This window comes from Coloeus monedula (genome assembly GCF_965178545.1).
Source record: "Coloeus monedula genome assembly, chromosome: 1".
Classification (NCBI taxonomy): domain Eukaryota; kingdom Metazoa; phylum Chordata; class Aves; order Passeriformes; family Corvidae; genus Coloeus; species Coloeus monedula.
Genome location: NC_138781.1, coordinates 88203726 through 88223460, shown reverse-complemented (window position 1 = coordinate 88223460; position 19735 = coordinate 88203726). Strand labels below are relative to the sequence as shown.

The 19735-nt window shown below is 42.1% G+C and overlaps 1 protein-coding gene across 2 annotated transcripts in view; it reads right to left on the bottom strand.

The window, feature by feature from the left end:
* Nucleotides 1-1037: 1037 nt before the first annotated feature.
* Nucleotides 1038-19735, bottom strand: part of VWC2 (von Willebrand factor C domain containing 2) — a 58847-nt gene continuing 40149 nt past the window's right edge. For both annotated transcript variants that reach the window (XM_082278098.1, XM_082278099.1), the window contains exon 4: nt 1038-1518. In XM_082278098.1, coding sequence (XP_082134224.1) covers nt 1367-1518 — 152 coding nt within the window. In that variant the 3' untranslated portion in view covers nt 1038-1366. The remainder of the gene's footprint in view (nt 1519-19735) is intronic.

Here is a 19735-nt window from a genome sequence, read left to right as displayed (position 1 = left end):
CACAGGAGAAACTAGCAAAGAGTAAGTGGGAATTTAAGCAACAGTCTTTTGGCTTCAGATATTGATTCATCAAATCTTCCCTCCAGCAAAAGCTTAAAAGCAAATCCATGTTTCTTGAGCCGCTGCCCTAACAGGTATTCAAAGCTGACGTATTGTTGGATTTGGTGATAAACTAAACTAAAACTGAAATGAATTTAAGCAAAGGCTGTGGGTGGCTGAAGCAGGGAGATGTGATTCACCTCACATGTAGTCAGGCTCAGACTATGTACTAGAAATCCTCTGATGGATTCAAAGATGGAGTTTTAAACCTTTCACTTTAATAGAGTGTCACAGACCCTGTATACACTGCCAAACAAAATGCTGAGCCACATTCAAACAAGGTGGCAGGAGCAGGGTCTAGGGAATGGTGCAGCTACTAACCAGCTCTCCTACCCACAATTTAGCAATGTGGAGCCACATCACTGAAGGCTTGTTTGGCTGCTGTAGCCCTCCCAAGCTGCACTTCTCCATATCCATTATGCATCACATTAATGATGCTCTGCGGTTACTTACCATCATTTCCACCAGCTTGGTGATGCCATATTATATCAAAGAGATATTTGTCCCTCTGATAAATTTATGTCTGAAATGAATATTAAGAATCAAATTTGTCTCAATAAATATCTATAGCAGCAGCTATCAGAGACCAGTTTCATAACACTGCTCTAAGTTGTCTTGGCTGTGGAGCAGGAGACAGGAGCACAAATAAAACTAAGATATGGAGCTGACCCACCTCAACATTACAGCAAATTTATGTTCATAAAAGAACACATGTTCTCTGAAAGCAAATTCTACTCCTCTTTTTTCCAAAAATGAGAATGTCAAAGTTTTGTCATGTGCTATCTCTTGCCTGCCCCAATAAACTCAAAATAAGCAAAAAACCCCAAACCCAAAACAGAACCAAAAAAAACCACACAAGAAAACCCTCGTATAGTGAAACTGGAACAGAAATGTAATGTTTTAGCCATGGCACATGTATACAAGAAGAGAGGCAATGATACTTTAATCTGTAATGTCTATATAAAACATTTATTTTTAAGCTCTATAATGGTATTATAGAAATACATAGAATATTTTATAGTGTATTTTAGTGTACTCACTGTGAAAATAACACATTTAAGACAGGTATTCTTATGTCCAAACGTTTTAAATATATGCACTTCTTTGCTTTGCAGTATTATGTTACTTTGAAAAACAAAATATCAGTATTTTATTCTTTGCTCCTTGCCAGAATCTTCTCATTAGGATTTCCCTGGGTCATCTCGCGTGCTCTCTGCTGTGGGATATTTTATAAAAACCACGAGAAGTCCGTAGATTTGTAGATTTCCTATATTTGCTTGCATTCATGTCTAGTGCACATCGCTTGCCGTTCAATCCTCCAAGTGCCTTCTTCGTAAGTACAGTGACATATAGTGCATTCATCAGTTTTCACCTCCCGGCCTGCTGGAATGACAAGGGTTTCTGCAAAGCAGTTCGGGCCTAAAAGAAGGAGAGAGTTCATTATGTGACACCCACAGCACACTGCAATCCATCCTAGCACAATCCTAGACCTGGGCATGGAAAACCTCCCACAGAGTGAGTAACACTGGGCACGCTGAACAAACATGGGCATCGTGTACAAGGCATAAAAGCAGCCAAGAATGCAAGGACCCTGCCCTCCAAAGCAGCTGGAGGTTTCTGGTACAGATTGTCCCTGCCCTCCACATGGGAAGGTGCAATAAAACCTTTTGCAACCTGCAGCTGTGCCAGAGACCAGGGCACACACTGATGGTGCAGATGAACACAGATTGAAGCTAGAGAAAATGCCAGCTGTTGATAATTCAACAGTCCTACTGTAAGCTACTAGAGAACCACTTACACATTTTATTACTTTTTTCCCACAGGAAACAAGCATTTTAGTTTTTGTAGTAATCATAGTATCACATTAGCTCCCTTTCTTTTTCCAGCAGAGTGGAATAGCTTTAGCCTCTTCTGAGTGAGGACACTTTTCATGTAAAAAATGAAATATTCCATTTTATGTAAGTCAGTAAGTCTACAAACGCCCCTTTTCATAGCACACTGAAATCACTTCATTTCCAAGGATGAAACAGGAGAAAAACCCACCAGCACAACATTCCGAAGACCAGTCTGGTTCTTTCAAAAAGCAGAAGGCTGTGAGGGCTGTTTTATCTATATTTATGTCAAAAAAGAAGTCTATTTCTGCCTTGAAAATCCACATGCACTTGCAGAGCAGCATTAAACCCTCCAACCATGTATTTATCTGCTGATATGCCCCCAGTGGAACTCGGCCCTTCCATTTAATGAGCACACACAGCAGCTGCTCAGGCACAGCCTGGCCACTCCACAGCACTTTGACACCACTGTCATCAGGGCAGGATTTGTAGCAGGGGCCAGGATACACTGATCTGGTACTGCTGAAATTCTTCAAGGCTATGGATGCACAAAGCACTTGTTGACTGCCTGCCTGTTTACCATACGAATAAATATATCCCACATAGGCTCAGTCTTCCACTGCTAAGGGTTTACTCCAAGACCAGCACCAAAGAGCATGGCTTCTTCTTCTACAGAAATGTAGCCCACCTCCTGGGCCACGCATTTTAAAGCACAAACCAAAGAGTTCAGAAATCAGTTTCAATAGTTGTCTCTTTGAAACAAGTTATGTCTTTGTGTGCACACAACAGCCTGAGAATTAGATGCCAAATTTGCCATAAAGAAAGCCTTTCCTCACTGAAGAGTTATCTCCAGAAGAGACCCGCAAGACTTGCAGAAATTTGCTTCCCCAAGTGGTACCCCTTAATGCTCTGAATATTTAATCATTTTAATCATTAAGGTTGGAAAAGACCTCTAAGGTCATTGAGTCCAACTGTTAACCCAGCACCACCATGTTCACCACTAAACCATATCCCCATGTGCCACATCCACATACCTTTTCAACACTTCCAGGGATAGTGATTCCACCATTTCCCTGGGCAGCCTATTCCAGTTTTGGAACTGACTTGACAATTATCTTCAACACGTGGCTTCCTGCACAATTTTGGGTGACTTCCTGCCCATTTGGATACAGAATGTGCAGCAAAATAGAGCATATCTCATGTAAAATCACTGACTTTACTGTCCTAATGTTACTGTGATACTACTGTGTTTTCAGCCCCTCCATCTGTCCATGCAAAGTATTACTGAGCTGGAAACACTGGAAGGAGGACTTTTGGGGTGGAAGCAATGCTCCTGAGTCCCCACTGCACACTGGGAGGTACCCTGGGTTTCAACCAAGATAAAGCAGAGCTCACTATGCTGTCCTCAGTGTTTAAAATATTTGAATGTTGATCTGTATAGTTCTGTTTCAGTGAAATACATATTCTTCTTGCACCTAATAAAGTTTTATCCCAAGATGAGTTCACCTGCACATTAGGTAAAGATACCTGGATGTTTTGCATGCTGGACTGTAACAGCCCCATGATTTACAAAGCTATATGATATAAAGAGTTAAAATATTAAAAGCAGAATCTACTTTCCATAGAAAATTTGTATGAAACCTGCAAGACCACTTGAAATTTAAACACTATTTGAAAGAAACCGGAGGAACAAAAGTGATGTCAATCTCCTGTACAGGATTTATTTCGTTCTGGAAAAGCAAATGTTATAGGTTATACTTGGTTATAAAAACCAACCAGGGAATGAAGTAAAAAGGGTGCAACACACATAATATAATTCACTCGGATTCAGCATGTAAATGCCTCCAGTCACAATTAGCAACACTTTAATGTCATGCGTGACGAGTCCTTTTTACATCAGAAAATTATTTAATATAAAGATTCAACAAGTTAGACCTCAACTGCTAAACTATTTTATATGGGGGAAAGTCATTGCTTTGGTAAATCCACAGAAGAGCAATAACCATCTACCTGGGAAAGGGACCTGAAAAAAATAAATGGCAGCAACAAATGCTGTTTTAGTACCATGGAACTTTTCCTTAGAAAATTGCCCATTTTCTGGTTCTGCTTTTGCACCCATCATTACAGTAACTGCAAATCTTGCATCGTACTTAAGCTGACAACAGTCAAGTGGCATCCTTGCCCTCACCTTCTTCTCTGCAATATCATGCACAACATTGTGGGTAATGTTACAGAAAAGGTCATCAATGAAAAGGCTGAACTGACTGGATTACTGCAACATCATGCACATAAATGTCAGTGCAATATAGTGTCCAAACACGGGAAAATAATTCCACAACTCTCCTTTTATTATTTCTCCAAACTCTCAGACTTCTAGGGAAAACAGCTCTGAGCTTCACCCCAAACCCTCATTCGATTTTGAAGCTGCATGAGCTTGTTCCGGCTCTTGGTGTCCTGTGCCTCCCTTCCCACCAAGCAGGGAATGCTTGTCCCTTTCCTCTTCCTCTGAGGAGCAGTCACAGAACCCAGACTTACATGGCTGGACTGATGTGCAGTGATGGAGTATATGTGGGACAGCACTGGTGGGACCCTTGGTGAAGGGCTGCTCTGGCTCCCCTGTGCCTCCAGCAGCCCTGCCCTGGCCCCTGCCTGTCACACAGTCACAGAATACTCTCAGCTGGAAGAGACCCACAAGGATCATCAAGTCCAGTTGGAGGGACAGTGATGATGAAGCTGCTAATGATTCTCTGCCAGTCTAAAAGGACAGTAGGGAAAATGAGGAATGGATGATTTTGAACAGACAGTGGGAAGGCCAGGAGGCACAGCAGGCACACAAAGCCTGGTTCTGAAAGCCACTGAATGCCATTTCCTCAGTCTCCCTTAGAAGAGAGAGGCAGAAATGTGTTTCCTCCACATTCAGAGTGGACGAGTTGCCCCAATGGCAAGGCATTTGCTGAAACTACTGCTTTACTTAAAACAGGGCATTTTATATTGATATAGCAAGATTTTCAAAAGGTGAGCCATTTTTGAGTTTCCAAGTTTGCAATATGACCTGGCCTAGCACATGAAAAGCATTTCCGAGTGAATCGTGGCTGTTCCAACCCCACAGCAGCAGTGGCCTTTCTCACTAGATGCTGCTGCTGCAGGAGCAGTGAATTTGTTCACCTTAGTCTAAAAAGGAGGTTGCCTGCTTTCTGAGCTCCTTCTTGACAACATCACTACTCTGCCCAACTTCAGCACCTGGTACTTGCTCAGTGCAGCACTGGCTTGTTTGCTCTGCAGTATAAACCTCCTGGCCCCATCCCCAATTGTGTACACTTATATAGCTCTAAGGCAGTCAGTGGTGCTGCACTTCTTCACAGCAGATGAAGATCTTGCTCTATCACTCTTAAACCTGGCAGAAAATTCATTATGACATATTGTATCAATTCTGAGTACAGCTTGAAATTTACCACGACATCGTTTGTTTTCCTGAAGTATACAACTGGTGCTGTCAGACTCCACTCGAGCCATACCATGCTGGTATCAGCACAGATTTCTTTCCCAGGGCTAAGGCACAGTTGCTGCCATTGCAGCGATGTCTCAAAGCAGCAAGTTCAGTGCAAATCTTCGGTTCTCACACTGAGCACCAGACTGGCATGCAGCTCTTGGCTTCCCTGAATCTGAAACACTGAATCCTAGCTTCCAAAAGCAACTTTTTTACTGGGATCTAAAGAAGGAGGAAGGCAGATTGAATGGTTAATTCACTGAGCAATTATAAAGAGATCCTCATCTTAGAAACACTTAAAAAATGAAAAAAGTTTCAAAATATTATTGGGGTAAACACTGCTGTTGTAATTTTTTTTTTTTTTTTTAATACTTACACTGGTCCTGTGGAAAGTTTCCAACAACTTAGATGCTATGCTTCAGTGTTGACAAAGGCAACAACCTAATTAAAATGCAAATTTTGTTATCTCAGAAGGAAACAGCTGATGCCAATTCTCAGTAGAGAATGCCCAAGCCACTCACCTACAGAAGCACCTGTAACCTTGACAACCTCAGAAGCGCCTCTCTGAAACTCCTCCTCCCCTCCTTCCACAAAATCACAGCTGTATGTCACGGAGCTGTTCCTGTTTCCTCTTCCTCCTGCCCTTGCTTTTGTATGGGCACATGTTCTAATCAGTTAAAAAAATATGAGATACAGCAATTTGGTAAATCACAATTTAATCAACTGTTTTCATCATGCGTTAAACCAAATCATGGACAAAGAAATCTGTTCAACTGCAAGTTAATGTGCTTGCCTGGAGAATAAGTCACAGCAGATTTTTGCCAATTAAAACTACAGTGACAACCTCTGTAATTCAACACTTTGATGTAAGATTGCTTTGGGCTCTAGTTTGTACTAAATTTCCTCACAGCTGCCCCTCTAATAGCTCCTTGCAACAGTCAAACAGGCCACTTCCAAGGCACCTGACAGCAGCCCCATCTACCCTGACAGTTTTCTGGCATTCATCACTGGCATCACTCATTCTGCCATCATTCATGTGGTATTAGAGCACTTTGTAAACTGCATAACTTCAATATTTAGCTTACCCCCCTGGCTTTATTTACACTTTTTTTTCATTTTTCATGGAGACAGTTCCAACAGTTAAAATGTGGAAAGACAGATTTCCACTTTGCCCTGGAAGTGTTGAGAACCGTGACAATATACAAGAAGGAGCTGTGCTGGGTGAGATCAGAGGTCCACCTGCAACAGCAGCAGCCAGAAGGAGATGCAGGGGGAGGTATACAGGGACAGAGCAAGCACACATAACCAGCTTCCAGCACTGTCTGAATCAGAAATTTGGTAAATGGCTCCTCCTTGCTGAGTTAGTGGAGCTAATGGATGGAGTTAAAACGTTACTTTATGATTAACCTCTCCTGTACAGTAGCATAGTGATGTTTCCTGTTTCCCTTCCTATTTTCCTCCTACTTCCTGACATTCACTTTTCTGTTGTGACCACTGATGAAAAAGTTGAGCTGATGTTTTCATTACACTTATGAGTTTTACATCAGATAGAAATCTTATAGAAAAAAAGGTATCACTGCACTCAAGTAAAATCTGCTGCTGCCTCTGTTACATAAAAGTTTCACTGTCCAGAAATGCTACTTGACAGTCTTCCATGTACAGCAAGAGTGTTTCTGTTGCTCAGTAATTCCAGGAACATGCTGGGGAAAGCAAAGCCTTCCCTCCCATCTCTCAGATCTTTCTTCTTTCTGATGTTTCAAGACCTCCTCCATTGCAGATGCCAGGGAGACTAATGAAACACTGAGCTGGAAAACATAGCCAAGCTACCTGCCTTCATTTCAAGCTGTCTACTGCTGCCAGTGACCTGGGATGCCACAATACAAAGCCAAGGATATTTTGGCAGTTACACGGGGGAGCTAGGACAGCCAAGGGCCAAACCATGGACAGATGTTGGCTGTGCCTGCTTCCCAGTGCACAGGGACACAAAGCCCCTTCTCACCTGCTTAGATATTTGAGATAGGTTTTTGAAACGTTCTAACGTGGCATGGTGAGACACTAAAACAAGGCTGCTGTGCCACGCAGCACCACAACAGAAAGATTTTTGAGATACAGGCATTATCTCCTCGTCCCTCTCAAGTCTAATCACTTTCTCCAGAGATGATATCGGTACCTACTTTGTGTCCTGTCAATCTCTAATCTCTTCTAAAGAGTTGGTATCACCCTGACTTGATTTTGTTTCCCTCTCACATGGATGTGTGTATATACATGATACATCTAGCTCCTGCGAAATGTCAGCTCAAAAGATAAAGCACAAAGAACAGCTGGCAAAAGGAGTCTGTGACCAGGATTACAGCAGACTCTCATTCTCTCACAAAAGTAAGTTCATCATTCCTGCTACTGTCATGATTCTGATTTCTCCCAGTCTATCTCAAACTTTTACTTGCCTCAGTACCTCTGAACACAACTGAACCAAGTCCAGTTTCAATTTTCAATTACAGAAGAAGGATTCAGGTAGACCCAATTTTAAAAGCAATTTGAGACCCTGAAAAACCATGTACTATTTCCATAGTTTACCAATGCTTTAAGATACTGGCAGCCAAAGAACCATGGCAGATATCCTAACAGACTTCCAACAAATGTGTGTGTATATGACAAGGAAAAGCAAAATAAAAGTATTCATCCGTTTTGTGATATTTCCTAGCTGCTTTGGGAAGTAACGAAAAAACAGCAGGTGCAATATGCAACCTTCCATGAAAGCATCATATTTTTCATTCTATACAGAACTTTGTTGATTTTAAGAATAATAAAACCCCTCCCTCTGTTAGGGCCATATTTTTTAGATGCATAGGGAGCTGACAGATTGGAAGAAACAATCAGCATTTTGCCATCTAATTTAGAAGAATGTGTATAGCAGTGTCTGCTGTGAGTGGACAGACAGAAGAGAGCCCAAGGAAGCTCTTCCGTAACTAAAGAGGGTGACCATGTCATCAGTGGCACTGCTGTGACAAAGTGGGTATCAAAGCTCTGGCACTTGCTGTAGCCTACGTGTACCTCTGTGCGTGCATGTGCTTTAATCCAGAACATAAACCAGCTCTAATCTACTTAAGAGCTGGGTTTTAATGTTCTGCTGATGAAACTCGCAAGCCCTGTTTACAACCATGTTCTGTTGTTTTACTTTTTCATTTACCATGTGTGACAGCAGTACTGATGAGTGTTTTATTCTGCCTCCAGTCCTAGAAATTGGAGTAGTGTCCAAAAAGACCCACAGAACATGAAACAATGCCACCACAGCCACTGGACTGGTCCTTTTCACTACTGCTTCTTCCCAGATCTGATTCTCCATCACCTTGCACTTGGTGGTGATGGTAGCATCCCTGGAATGACAATGCCAAATTCTACTGAAACCACTGACAACGCCAGTGCTACCACTACCAAAAAGGGCTGCACAGTTTTACACAGATAGAAATGGCCTGCAGGAAGGGAACAGTCTGCAACCTGCCGCTGCTGCTGTCTCCTTAGATTTTCAGGTGTGTCCAGTGAGCTGCATTTCAGATATCTGCTTTTTTTGTACTGAATATAAAGAAGCAAAGGAGCATCGAACACTACACAATCCAATACCACATGAGCCAAACAGAAAGCCTTGAAGCATAAAGGGCCCAATTAAACATGAGGCTTGACTGCCATAAAAATAAACTGCATCAAACAACGTCCTTTATCAGAGAAAATACAGAAATACTCAAATAGGCTACTTAAAATGGTTTTCAAGGTTCCTGGGACTTGTAAAGGGACACTGTATTCTATCCAGAAATTGCAACAATTAGACATGAGCTGAACACTGTGGATATCTCACAGAAAATTACATAAGCACTTAGAAGCCAGCAAGCTGTGCATCGATTTTAGGCTCAGCTTTCTTGCAGATCTGTCACAACCCTGATGATTAGGAAATTAGAGACATCGGGCTTGAATGTATGGAGAAAAACCATGTCAGATGCCTGAGATAGCAAAGAATCACAGAATTTTTTATGTTGGAGAAGATCTTTAAGATCATTGAGTCTATACATTAACCCAGTACTGCCAAGTCTGCCACTAAACCGTGTCCCCAAGTGCCACATCCACAGGCCTATTGAATGCTTTCAGGCATGGTGACTCCCCTGTTTCCCTGGGCAGCCTGTTCCAATGCCTGACCACCCTTTCATTAAGAAATATTTCTTAATATCCAATCTAAACCTCCCCTGACACAACTTGAGGCCACTTCCTCTCATCCTGTCACTTGTTACTTGGGAGAAGTGACCCGCACCTGGCTACAGGCTCCTTTCAGGTAGTTTTAGAGAGTAATAAGGTTACCCCTGAGCCTCCTTCTCCCCAGACTAAGCAACCCCATCTCCCTCAGCTGCTCTTCATAGGACATGCACTCTGTATACCAGCTCCACTGCCCTTCTCTGGACACACTCCAGCACATCAATGTCCTTGTAGTGAGGGGCCCAGAACTGGATACAGGATTTGAGGTGTGGCCCCAATGCTGAGCCCTGGGGAACACCAGTAGTGACCGGCTGCCAGCTGGATGGAACTCCATTCACCACCACTCACTGGGTCCAGTCACCCAGATGCTTTTTTACCAAATGAACAGTGAACCAGTCCAAGCCATGAGCAGCCAATTTCTCCAGGAGAATACTGTGGGAGAAACAGTAAATCTTGAGGGCTGGCACTCCTTACCCTGCTTAGCACCGTCCCTGCCTGATGGGACCAGGTTACACTTGCAGAAAGCTGCCTGCTTGCACTCCCTGCAGCTCTCTCTCTGCTCCACCCTGCACCATCCAGACTGGACTGTGAACCAGCCTGGGCTAAAGCCAGTCTGGAAGAGAGCCTGGTGGTTTGGTCTGGGACATGACCTGTGTGCAGCATTCTGCAGAGGTGCTGGCAATGGAGTGGGGCCCAGGGAGTGCATGGGAGTAGCACTGGCTACTTGGAAATTACTTCTGAAGCCCAGAGAGGGCAGTCACATCTAAGAAAACAAACCGAATCATTGCTGGTTTTTCCCTGTTACAGAAACTGCAGAAGAATTGCTACGCACTGTGGTGACTGGCAACAGTGATGGGGCAGTCTGTGGCTGCAGCAGGGTGAGATGCCTGCCTGCCCCAGCACTTGTAGCATTGGAGCTTGAAAACCCTGCTGTTGAGGTTAATGGGGCTAATCCTTCCCTTTCTTAAGCTGTTTATTCATCCCAGTGACCCTGCTGCGCTTGGCAGGATAACTGAGGACCTGGTGACAGACCTGCTCAGCACTAAGACATCTTTGCACTGGGAACATCAGCTTACTCTTCAGATTAAGCAAGCCATGCCTTTGTTGAAAGATCCTCCACAAGTTATCCTAAAAAACTGTTATGCAAGTTTAAACAGATTCTGCTCTTCTAAAAGCACATGATACAAGCCAGTAACTGAATGCCTCAGAGATTTGCTGCAAACACTGTAACTAAAAGCACATTTTAATTAGCCAAAACACTGCAGCACTGGTGGGCTGTAGTGTCTATCAGACAGGTTAATTAGGTCGCTGAGAAGCGGTCAGTAACTTAGGCAAAAATGCACATACAGTCAGGATTTTATATGTCCTGAAACACAGGCTAAATGCAGGATAATGAAGGATAAGATTTAGAGAATTATTTTTGGAAAATCCCTAAAGACTTCAACTAAATCAAAAGCTAAAGTGGTACCAAAGTACAGTAGGAAGAAGACTCTAAATCAGTATTTTTTTTAGTCACTATAAATCACTGGCTAGCGAGAATACAATATGAGAGGATGGCCAGTGGCTACCTACTGCTACAAGGAATTATTCAATCAAACCAACAAAACATCATCAGTCAAGCATCAGCCATTTTTCACTACATTTTAGAATAAACACACTGAATACAGTTAAACCAGAGGTTATCTTTCTTACTGAGAATGTTTTATAACAAAATCCTGAATGTAGAATCCTTCAAGTCCTGATACACTGTCACAGCAGACAGTGACAACTCTCCCAATTAAACAGTCCCCTTGCAAGTTTAGGTGTTGTATAAAAGCTTGGTTTGGCTTTTTCGTTGTTATTTTATGTTTTGTGTCATCATTACTGATCCTTTCGGGCTTCTTTGTTTTAGTTGTGATCTTAGGGGCTTGTATGCACAGACAGATTTCTAGCCTCTCTTCACTAGAGCTGGCTTGCTCTGGTTGTAGGTGTACAGATGTACCTAACGTGCCTCCCTCCAGGTAATCTGCTGCTGAAGTGATACACACCAACGAGCAAGAGGTGTCATCACTGACGGAGCTGCAGTTTGGGATCTCAGACACCTGTGTAACCCTCTCATACAGGCGAGCTGTGAGCAAAGCTGACAGCTGCAGAAAGAGGAAGCAGAGGTTAAGACTCTTAAAGGGAATAAAGTTTGTGCAGGAACAGAAATAAGTGGTCTGTCCCATCTGAACTGCTCAGCTTTCTACTTGAAGACTTTGGCCCTGTGGCAGTTTCTTGACTGTATCTGTGATTTTTGTGCTTATTTTATCCATTTCCTTTGAGTTATAAAAGGTAAATACCCAGCCAAGATGAACCCCAGCACAACTGTTATTTAAAACATTAAAAAACCCAAACAGTTCCACAAAGGACTTTCTTCAGTATGGTCAGAAGACTGACCACCTTCTTTCCCTCTTCTACCTTTCTCATTTAGAATGTTTCCAGTAATCTTCCTCCTAAAAAAACTGAAAAACAGTACCCTTTCTTACAGGAATAGAAGTGTCAGGGATTGGTGCCAAAGAATGAATTACAACTGTTGGCATGTCACACATCGTTTTAAAATACAATGAATTCTAACAATGTCCTTTGCTGTGTGCATTGTTAGCTCCATTGACTGAAATAAAAAGCTGTCCTTGTGAAAAACAGGTGTAATGCATGGGAACCAGAACAGGAAAATGAAGAACCTGTTTAGTCACCAGTATTAACAAATTATTTCTATCTTTGGGTGTGAAAATTTACAAAATATACAGTTGTAATTGCTAGTTGTTTTAATGTCATATTTTTACTGTGTGAATATACCTGTAAAGAACTGAGTTTTTAGGGAAAAATTCCGTATTGGCTAGTTTTAAGATGTACCTAAGTTACTCGACAACAGAGAAAAATCACAGTATTTTTATGAGCAAAAGAAAGGTTATACTTTGCCCTCCATGCTACTCAATCAATAATTCTACCTTTTCATCCCCTGTAACGATTTTCCCCTGGTGGTTATGAAACACAGCCCTGACACAGCTTGCTTTGGAAAGACTGCATTTTGTACCTGTGGAGGAAGCTGAATTTAAAATCACAGGAAAATCTCTCTGTGAGAACACACTCTTCTTGCCCCTGGTAGCCCAAGCAGGGTACCCTGAGCAGCCCTGCTCCCACAGCTCCATGGCCCGGATGTGATCTGGGAAAAGTCTGGCATTGGTCCCTGCTCCAGCACACTGCTTCTGGACAGACACAGTTCTGGGGATAGGCACCCAGCTTTGCCACCTAAAAACCAGGGATCTGGTGCAAGCCAGCCACCTACAGACCCCGTATATGGAGGGAAAGGAGGAGGCAAGTCCTTGCTCAATCCTGCAGACAGATGCTGCCACAGCTGCTCACTAGTCTGGTCTGCAGGTTGAGCCCTTCATCAGCACACAGGCATCCTCCTCACATTTCAGCCCCGTTTCTCGCATGGGCTCCTAGTACCACTCCCTTACCTCGTTAAGGTCTTGCACAGCATACTGAGCAAGATGCTAAAACACCACCATTTGGATGAAAGAAATACTCTGGATGGAAAAGGGTGCATTAAATAATAGTTATTTTTCTGTTGATCAGAAACTCAACAAGTCAGAGCTGAAAATTTGAGATGCCATTCCTGAGGAGATTTCACATACTCCACTTAGGACCATGTCTAAAGCCAGCTTTTTAGAAGTACAACCAGGTACTATGCAAATCTGAATATATTAAGTTGCAACATGAAAATCCATCACTACCTGAAGTTGATTTCCTCTTATTTCCATTTGCATCACTCTCACACAACTCATCAATCAAAAACTAGCATACAGGGATGCTTTGGAGAAGGAAGAGTGGGAAACCAGAAGATGGAAGGGTGATTCATTGCAAAAGCAAAAGATTAGGAAGCCACTGGTGTTGGAAGAAACCAAATTAGTGGGATTTCAAGCAGGAAGGAAAAAGGCAAGAAAGCAGGCAGGGTGACTGGCAAAATTATTTTAAGGAATCACCTTTTTATTGAGATGGAAAGACAGATGGTTTGAAGTGAGAGACATGAATCATAAAAGATAAGAGAACCGGCTTTGTTAAATGTAAGGATTGCCTCTGTGAGTTACACAAATCCTTTCATCCAAGAGAAGTGCAGCCACACCGAAATTGCATGTCACTCACAGGGGCAAGCATAAAAGGACACGTACTACCCAAAAGAAATCTTCCACATAACATTACTCAACTTCTTCACTTTTAGAGTCTTAAAGAGCATTTATTTTCCCATGTGCTGCAAAGCCAGGAGCATCATTTGATAGTGCAGTGCTCTTCTCCCATGATGATGTTAGTGCAGGCTCTTTATTCCATTGCACAAGTGTGAGAAATTGGGCAGAGCCCAGTGGAGAGCACAACCCCCTTGGAGCAGCCAGATCTCTGGCTACCTGGACAGATTACAGCTGGACCAGGGGCTAGTCAAAGAAACACAAAGTGAGGATAACAAGCTCATTCCCTTCAACATTCCCATGGCAACTTGTTAAGAGGTATCAATGGATCGAGTCTGCATATTTAGCCACCAACACTAACATCACAGGGTGGGCTATTTTGGCTAGGAAGATTCAGCAGTTCATTCCAGTCACACAGCAGGATACAGACACCTTCAAAAAACACCAGGGCTCATGTAGAGCCCTCTGGTTTTAGCCAATGCAAACTCACAATCTAAGAAGCCAAAATTCATATGATGGAGGTTGCAAAGATGTCTGCTCTTCTAAGGAGAGACAAGATATTCCCAGTGAGAGGCTGAGCTATGTAAATACCCTACCACTAAGTCAAGGCACTAAGCCCAAAAGGAGACAGGCACTACCAATATTACTGGAGTTCTTGTTCACAGAAGTAGCCATCAAGCTCCTGCAAAGATGCTCAGGGAAAAGCAAGAAATCAGATCAGGCCTTCCATTAATTTAGTAGTCCAGAAAACTCTGAAAAAAACCAAATTGTCTTCCAGAAATGGTCCCCAAGATGGCCAAGTTGGCACTGGGAAGCTGGGCTGCTTCCTAGAGCTTTCTTTTCCTTTTTTTCCCCCTAACATATAAGACCTCTGGAGCAGTTACTGAGGCATGAAAACCAGTCTTTGTATTTACAGCAATAGAATTATTGTAAACCTATTCTTAAATATTTCCACGTATTATATGCTTCTTCTTGTAAAATTATCTCCAAAAGCAATTATTATGGAAATAAAAGTTCTGGGGGAAAACAGCTGGAGCTTTTATGTTTATCTGAAAGTTACATTTGTTTTTTCCTAGGCAGAACCAAAGCATTATGAAACTGTAAATGATTCCCAAGACATTTTGAACTGATTTTCTTAAAACTCAGATTAGTGCACTAGAAAAACAGTAATAAAATAATACAAAAGTGGTGAAACTAAAAATTAAATTTTAGTTTCTAATGAAGTTATTACTCTAGAATGTCCTACAGCCAATTACAACCTACAACAATTAAACACTTGATGCATGATTACAGTGATAGCTACTCAATCTGTCTTTGGGGTATTCTTCTACTCTCTGGTGATAAAAATGATCACTGCTCACCTGCTGCATACACAGCGTAAGTATAAAGAAGACTTGGGAAATTTGTGTTGAATAGAAGTTACTATTTTCAAGAACCTCCCTAGAAGACAAAACTAAATTAAAATGAGAAGCTCTTAATTACAGAGTAGATTGGAGTGTTGCAAAACATGTGAGATTCAGAGATGTGGAAAGGGGATGTTTCCTGCAGGAGAACTGATGTCCTAGCAAAGGGGGGATATCAGCCCAAGTGGAAGAAACCAGCAGATCCTCTAATTTGCTCCCTTTTGCAAGGTGAGGCTCATTCCTGTCTTGCTCTGGGGTTTAATTTGCAATTACTCCCTTTGCACTTGATACCATAACCATTAATAACACAATATGTACTTGTAAAGTCTACAACCATTACTGGATTAGTAATTTATTTTCTGATTCTTTATTCCAAGTCTATATGTAGGTTATGCATGTGCAATTGCAATCCATGTATTAACGTGCATAAAAAAAGGAATGTTTGTGGAACGAAAGCTGTGGATGAGTTTTCAAGAGAGGAGAGACAATTGGTCTGAACAGAAGGAAAATTACAAAGTAACTCCAAACCAAAAACCAAAACCAAAACTCTGCAACAGTTTTTAAGGGAAGTCTTGACCACAACACTGAACAAGACCATGTAAATGCTTTAAAATAAACTAAAGCACTTTGGAATGGAAACTTTTATATAGAATTTGTATCATTCCAGGCACATTACATCAAGGAATAAAATACATCAAGGGGTCTCTTTCCTCAAGCATGATTGTCAGCTGATTTCTACTGTATTAGGAGCACTGCTCCAGGTAAAAGCATCTAGTAGCAGGGCAAAATAATACAGTTGCAAACATGGGATTCCATGAGGGAATCTCATGCAAACAGATCTCTTTCAAACATCTCTTCAAATGCCAGCAATAAAAACCACGGTTAAACACATCTTCATCTTTGGCTAGGGCTGCAAACACCTGAAATGTCAAAGGATACTGGAACTAAGTCAAAATACCCTAATCATGGTTAAATAATCAGATTGATACATTTAGATTTCAGATTGTAAGCCTGCTTGGCATATTATGTAATTTTTTTCCTCTGGGCACAAAGTCTTAGCAAATAAAACACCTCTATACCTGTCATTATGAGACTCATCTTTCAGCTAATTATGGCATATTTATTCTTAGTGAATAAAATTGTGTGACAGAATACAGATGCTGACAAGCCAGAGACGGGAAAAGTCTTAAAATAGGATGAAATTGCAGCTATAATGGAAGGCAAGAAGAAAAACTTTGCTTTCTGGCACTTCCTCTCCTTAACTTTCACTTCTTTTCAAAGTGGAACTCCTAAAAGTCGCACTAAGTCACTTATTTTTCCCCAATAACTAATCTGTCGTGGGTTCTTCCTGCAGATGACATTGCTTTTAAAAGATCATTTCTAACACAGGTTTCTGGTTGAAAGACAGATTCACTTCCAGGCTGTTAGAAAGTGAGAAAAAATGTCTAAAGGAGAGGGCTAGCCTGCCTAGCCATATCTGATCACATTTGACTCCCATTACAGACAGAATGCCTGTGGCTTTGTTTCTTATTCATTTGCTTAGTGTTCAGAGAAAGAGTTTAAGAAAAGCTTCGACCCTCACCACATTTATTTTTCCCCCCGTTAAGTTCTGCCCTGTGTTCAGTTACCAAATGTGAGCTGTGTGAAAAGATTGTAGGAAGATTGTGCAGGGCATTTAAGCATATAGACTTAGGAGAAGAGAGCACCTTGGCCATACTGCAGTAGAGGAGTAATAGGGATGATAAAAAAACAAACCAACCAAACAAAACAAACCAAAAAACAGAAAACAACAAACAAACAAACAAAAGTGAAAAATAAGAAAGTGAGGAAATGAAAAAATCTGCAAGGTTCCCATGCAGAAATGTGCAAGTCTACACGTTAAGGAAACCAGGCTCAAGGCATTAAAAAGATTTCAAAAGAGGTCATGGAATATAAATAAAACTTAAAAGCACTTTCTCCTCCTCCAGCTATCAGGGCATGAGCACCTCACATCTAAGCAAGTTTTCTCAAATCTACCCCACTGCCAAGTCTATAGGTGCTGCAGTCCCCAGCATTACCCTCAGCACATTACTTTTCTTACTACCTAAGTCCCTCGCCTGCCATGTACACACAGGTAACATTGGTAAGAAATTTTCCTACCTTTTAAAAAAGTTTAAAGTTCTATAAAATAAAATTACTGTAAGCAAAGATCTCAAAGTTCTCGTTTCATTTATCTTCCTTTGTCTTCGCCTCTAGTCTTTCCATCTCCTTCTGCTACAGTCAGATTTACCACCTTGCCTTCTTTCTTGCCCTTAACTCCTCCTGATTTCTGAGAACGCTGCAGGACCCCGTCTGCTGTGCAGTAGCAAGCACAGACAGCAGACCTGACCAGAAAGGTGCACTGCATCATGTTTTCACAGACAGGCACCACAAGTATTCTGAGCTGCACATTCACTTCACCCTGGTGAGGGATTTGCTTTCTCCTTGCAAGTACTACGGCTTTCACTATAGTAATTCATGTTGCATGAATTCACCCATGTATCTCCTCAGCTCCTGCAGAATATGGATAAAAAAGCTGGTCCTGACATCTTGGCTGTCCCTAAAATTCTGAGGTATGTTCAAGGCAGATCAAAAATACTGCAATGACTTTGGTGCTTTTGAACAGCTACTGTAAGTTTGCATGTCTCAGAGGGGCATTTTTTTGGACTTTTTTCCCCAGCAGAAATCAAAGAGTTTGATTAAGATCCCAGTAGAAATCAAGAAAAATAATTGCCTATTTTTTTTTTTTATGACAGGCTCAGGTTCTTGAAAATTTCTCTGTTTCTAATTCAGGCTAGTCATTGGCTTCAGTTGATAGCACTGGCGTAATAAAGAGCTTCTTCATATAGTTTCTTTTCAATCAGTAACATTTTCTTTTAAAGATTTACCCAATATTAGCATACTGAATACCTTAACAAAGTTCAAATTATTTCTTTTTCTCCATCCAGTATGCTGTGTCACTTCACAGTTGTGGGAGTCCCTTGCTGGATGACTTTTTGCCCTATGGTTATTACATTGCAAGTTTGAGCACTGAATGCTGCTGACCATCCACATCTTTTCTCATTTTTTTACTCTGCATTTTGATAGCCTTTTCTAAACCATCCAAAACCTAAAGATTCCCCACAGATTTTAAGAAAAAAAAGTTGCACATGCAACTCCAGACAAAACTCTGATGTCACATTGCTGGAAACTGCTGTCTTCATGCACCTGTGCACACACTCATATAAACGATTGTCATGGGTTAGCATAACTCCAGAAGTGATTTTCTTGCAAAGAGGTGCTTACAGCTTCCTCTATGATCTGACAGAACCTATCAAGTGCCTAGTTTGAATATTGGCAATTTTTTAAGCCACTTAAAATTTTGACCGCCTCTGTGGTCCACATTTAAGAATAGACAAACCTCGGGAAAGCTCTCTCTTGCTTCCAGCTGGGGGACAGGTCACTGGGCTGGGCCTGTACGGGGCCCCAGTGGGGCTGGGCTGGGCCCCGCTTGGCCAGGCCCGGGTCGGGACAAAGCCATCCTGGAGCTGATGGGCCCTGTTCCACCCGCAGCCCCCCACATCCCTGCTATGTGCAGACGGCACAGCCCGGCTCCCCCTCTCCAGTGCGGCTGAAGATTCAGCTGAAGCTGCCCGCTGCCCAGCAAAGATCATGTGACCAACAGAGATAAGTGAAATTCCACCTGCAAGGCCTGGGTGAGATTAACCCTTTTAGTGCTGTAAGTTTCCTCCAGAACAGATGGAGCCTGCAGACATCAAGTAAAGAAAGAAGAGCTGAAATCCTGAGGGAGGAGAAAGAGGAGATGCTTAAAGCTGAAATTCTGTTGTAAAAGCTATGGTGGTGATGGACTATGATATATCAGAGTACCTGTTGTAATTTCATGACAGCATGGGGGGTGGAGTGTTCAACTTGTAAGCAAAAGCACCTGTGCTGTAATAAGCAAATGCTGAAGCAGCTGTAATTTGATGAGAAGTTTGAACAGGGAGAGACGGAAGTGATAAGGACTCTGGCTCCAAATGGGAAGGAGAAGACCTCTGTTCCTAGAGATGCTTCCAGAGATAATCCTAGAGATGAAGATGATGAGGACCCTTTTGCTACCAGGGAAGGGGGAGGGCCTCTATTCCTAGAGATGAAGATGCTCCCAGAGATGGGTGACGAGAACCTTTGTTTTTTGAACAGCTCAACCTTAAAATGGTACCCCATTAGCTCAAGATTGGGCCCTCAAAAGAAGTTGCGGGAAAAGCTGCAAGTTGGGGAAAGGACTCTCACATGCGAGCAGAGAACCAACCCGGGCGGCTGTCTCATTGTGATACTGAAGCCATGAGAGAACTTCTTGTGGAGATGGCTCCATAGCATGAGCAAGAGAGACTCCTCTCCCTAAGTGAACTGAACAAGGTTATTATGGAAGTGGTAAACAGACTGAACATCTCAAGGGTTGTCTTTTTACAGTGG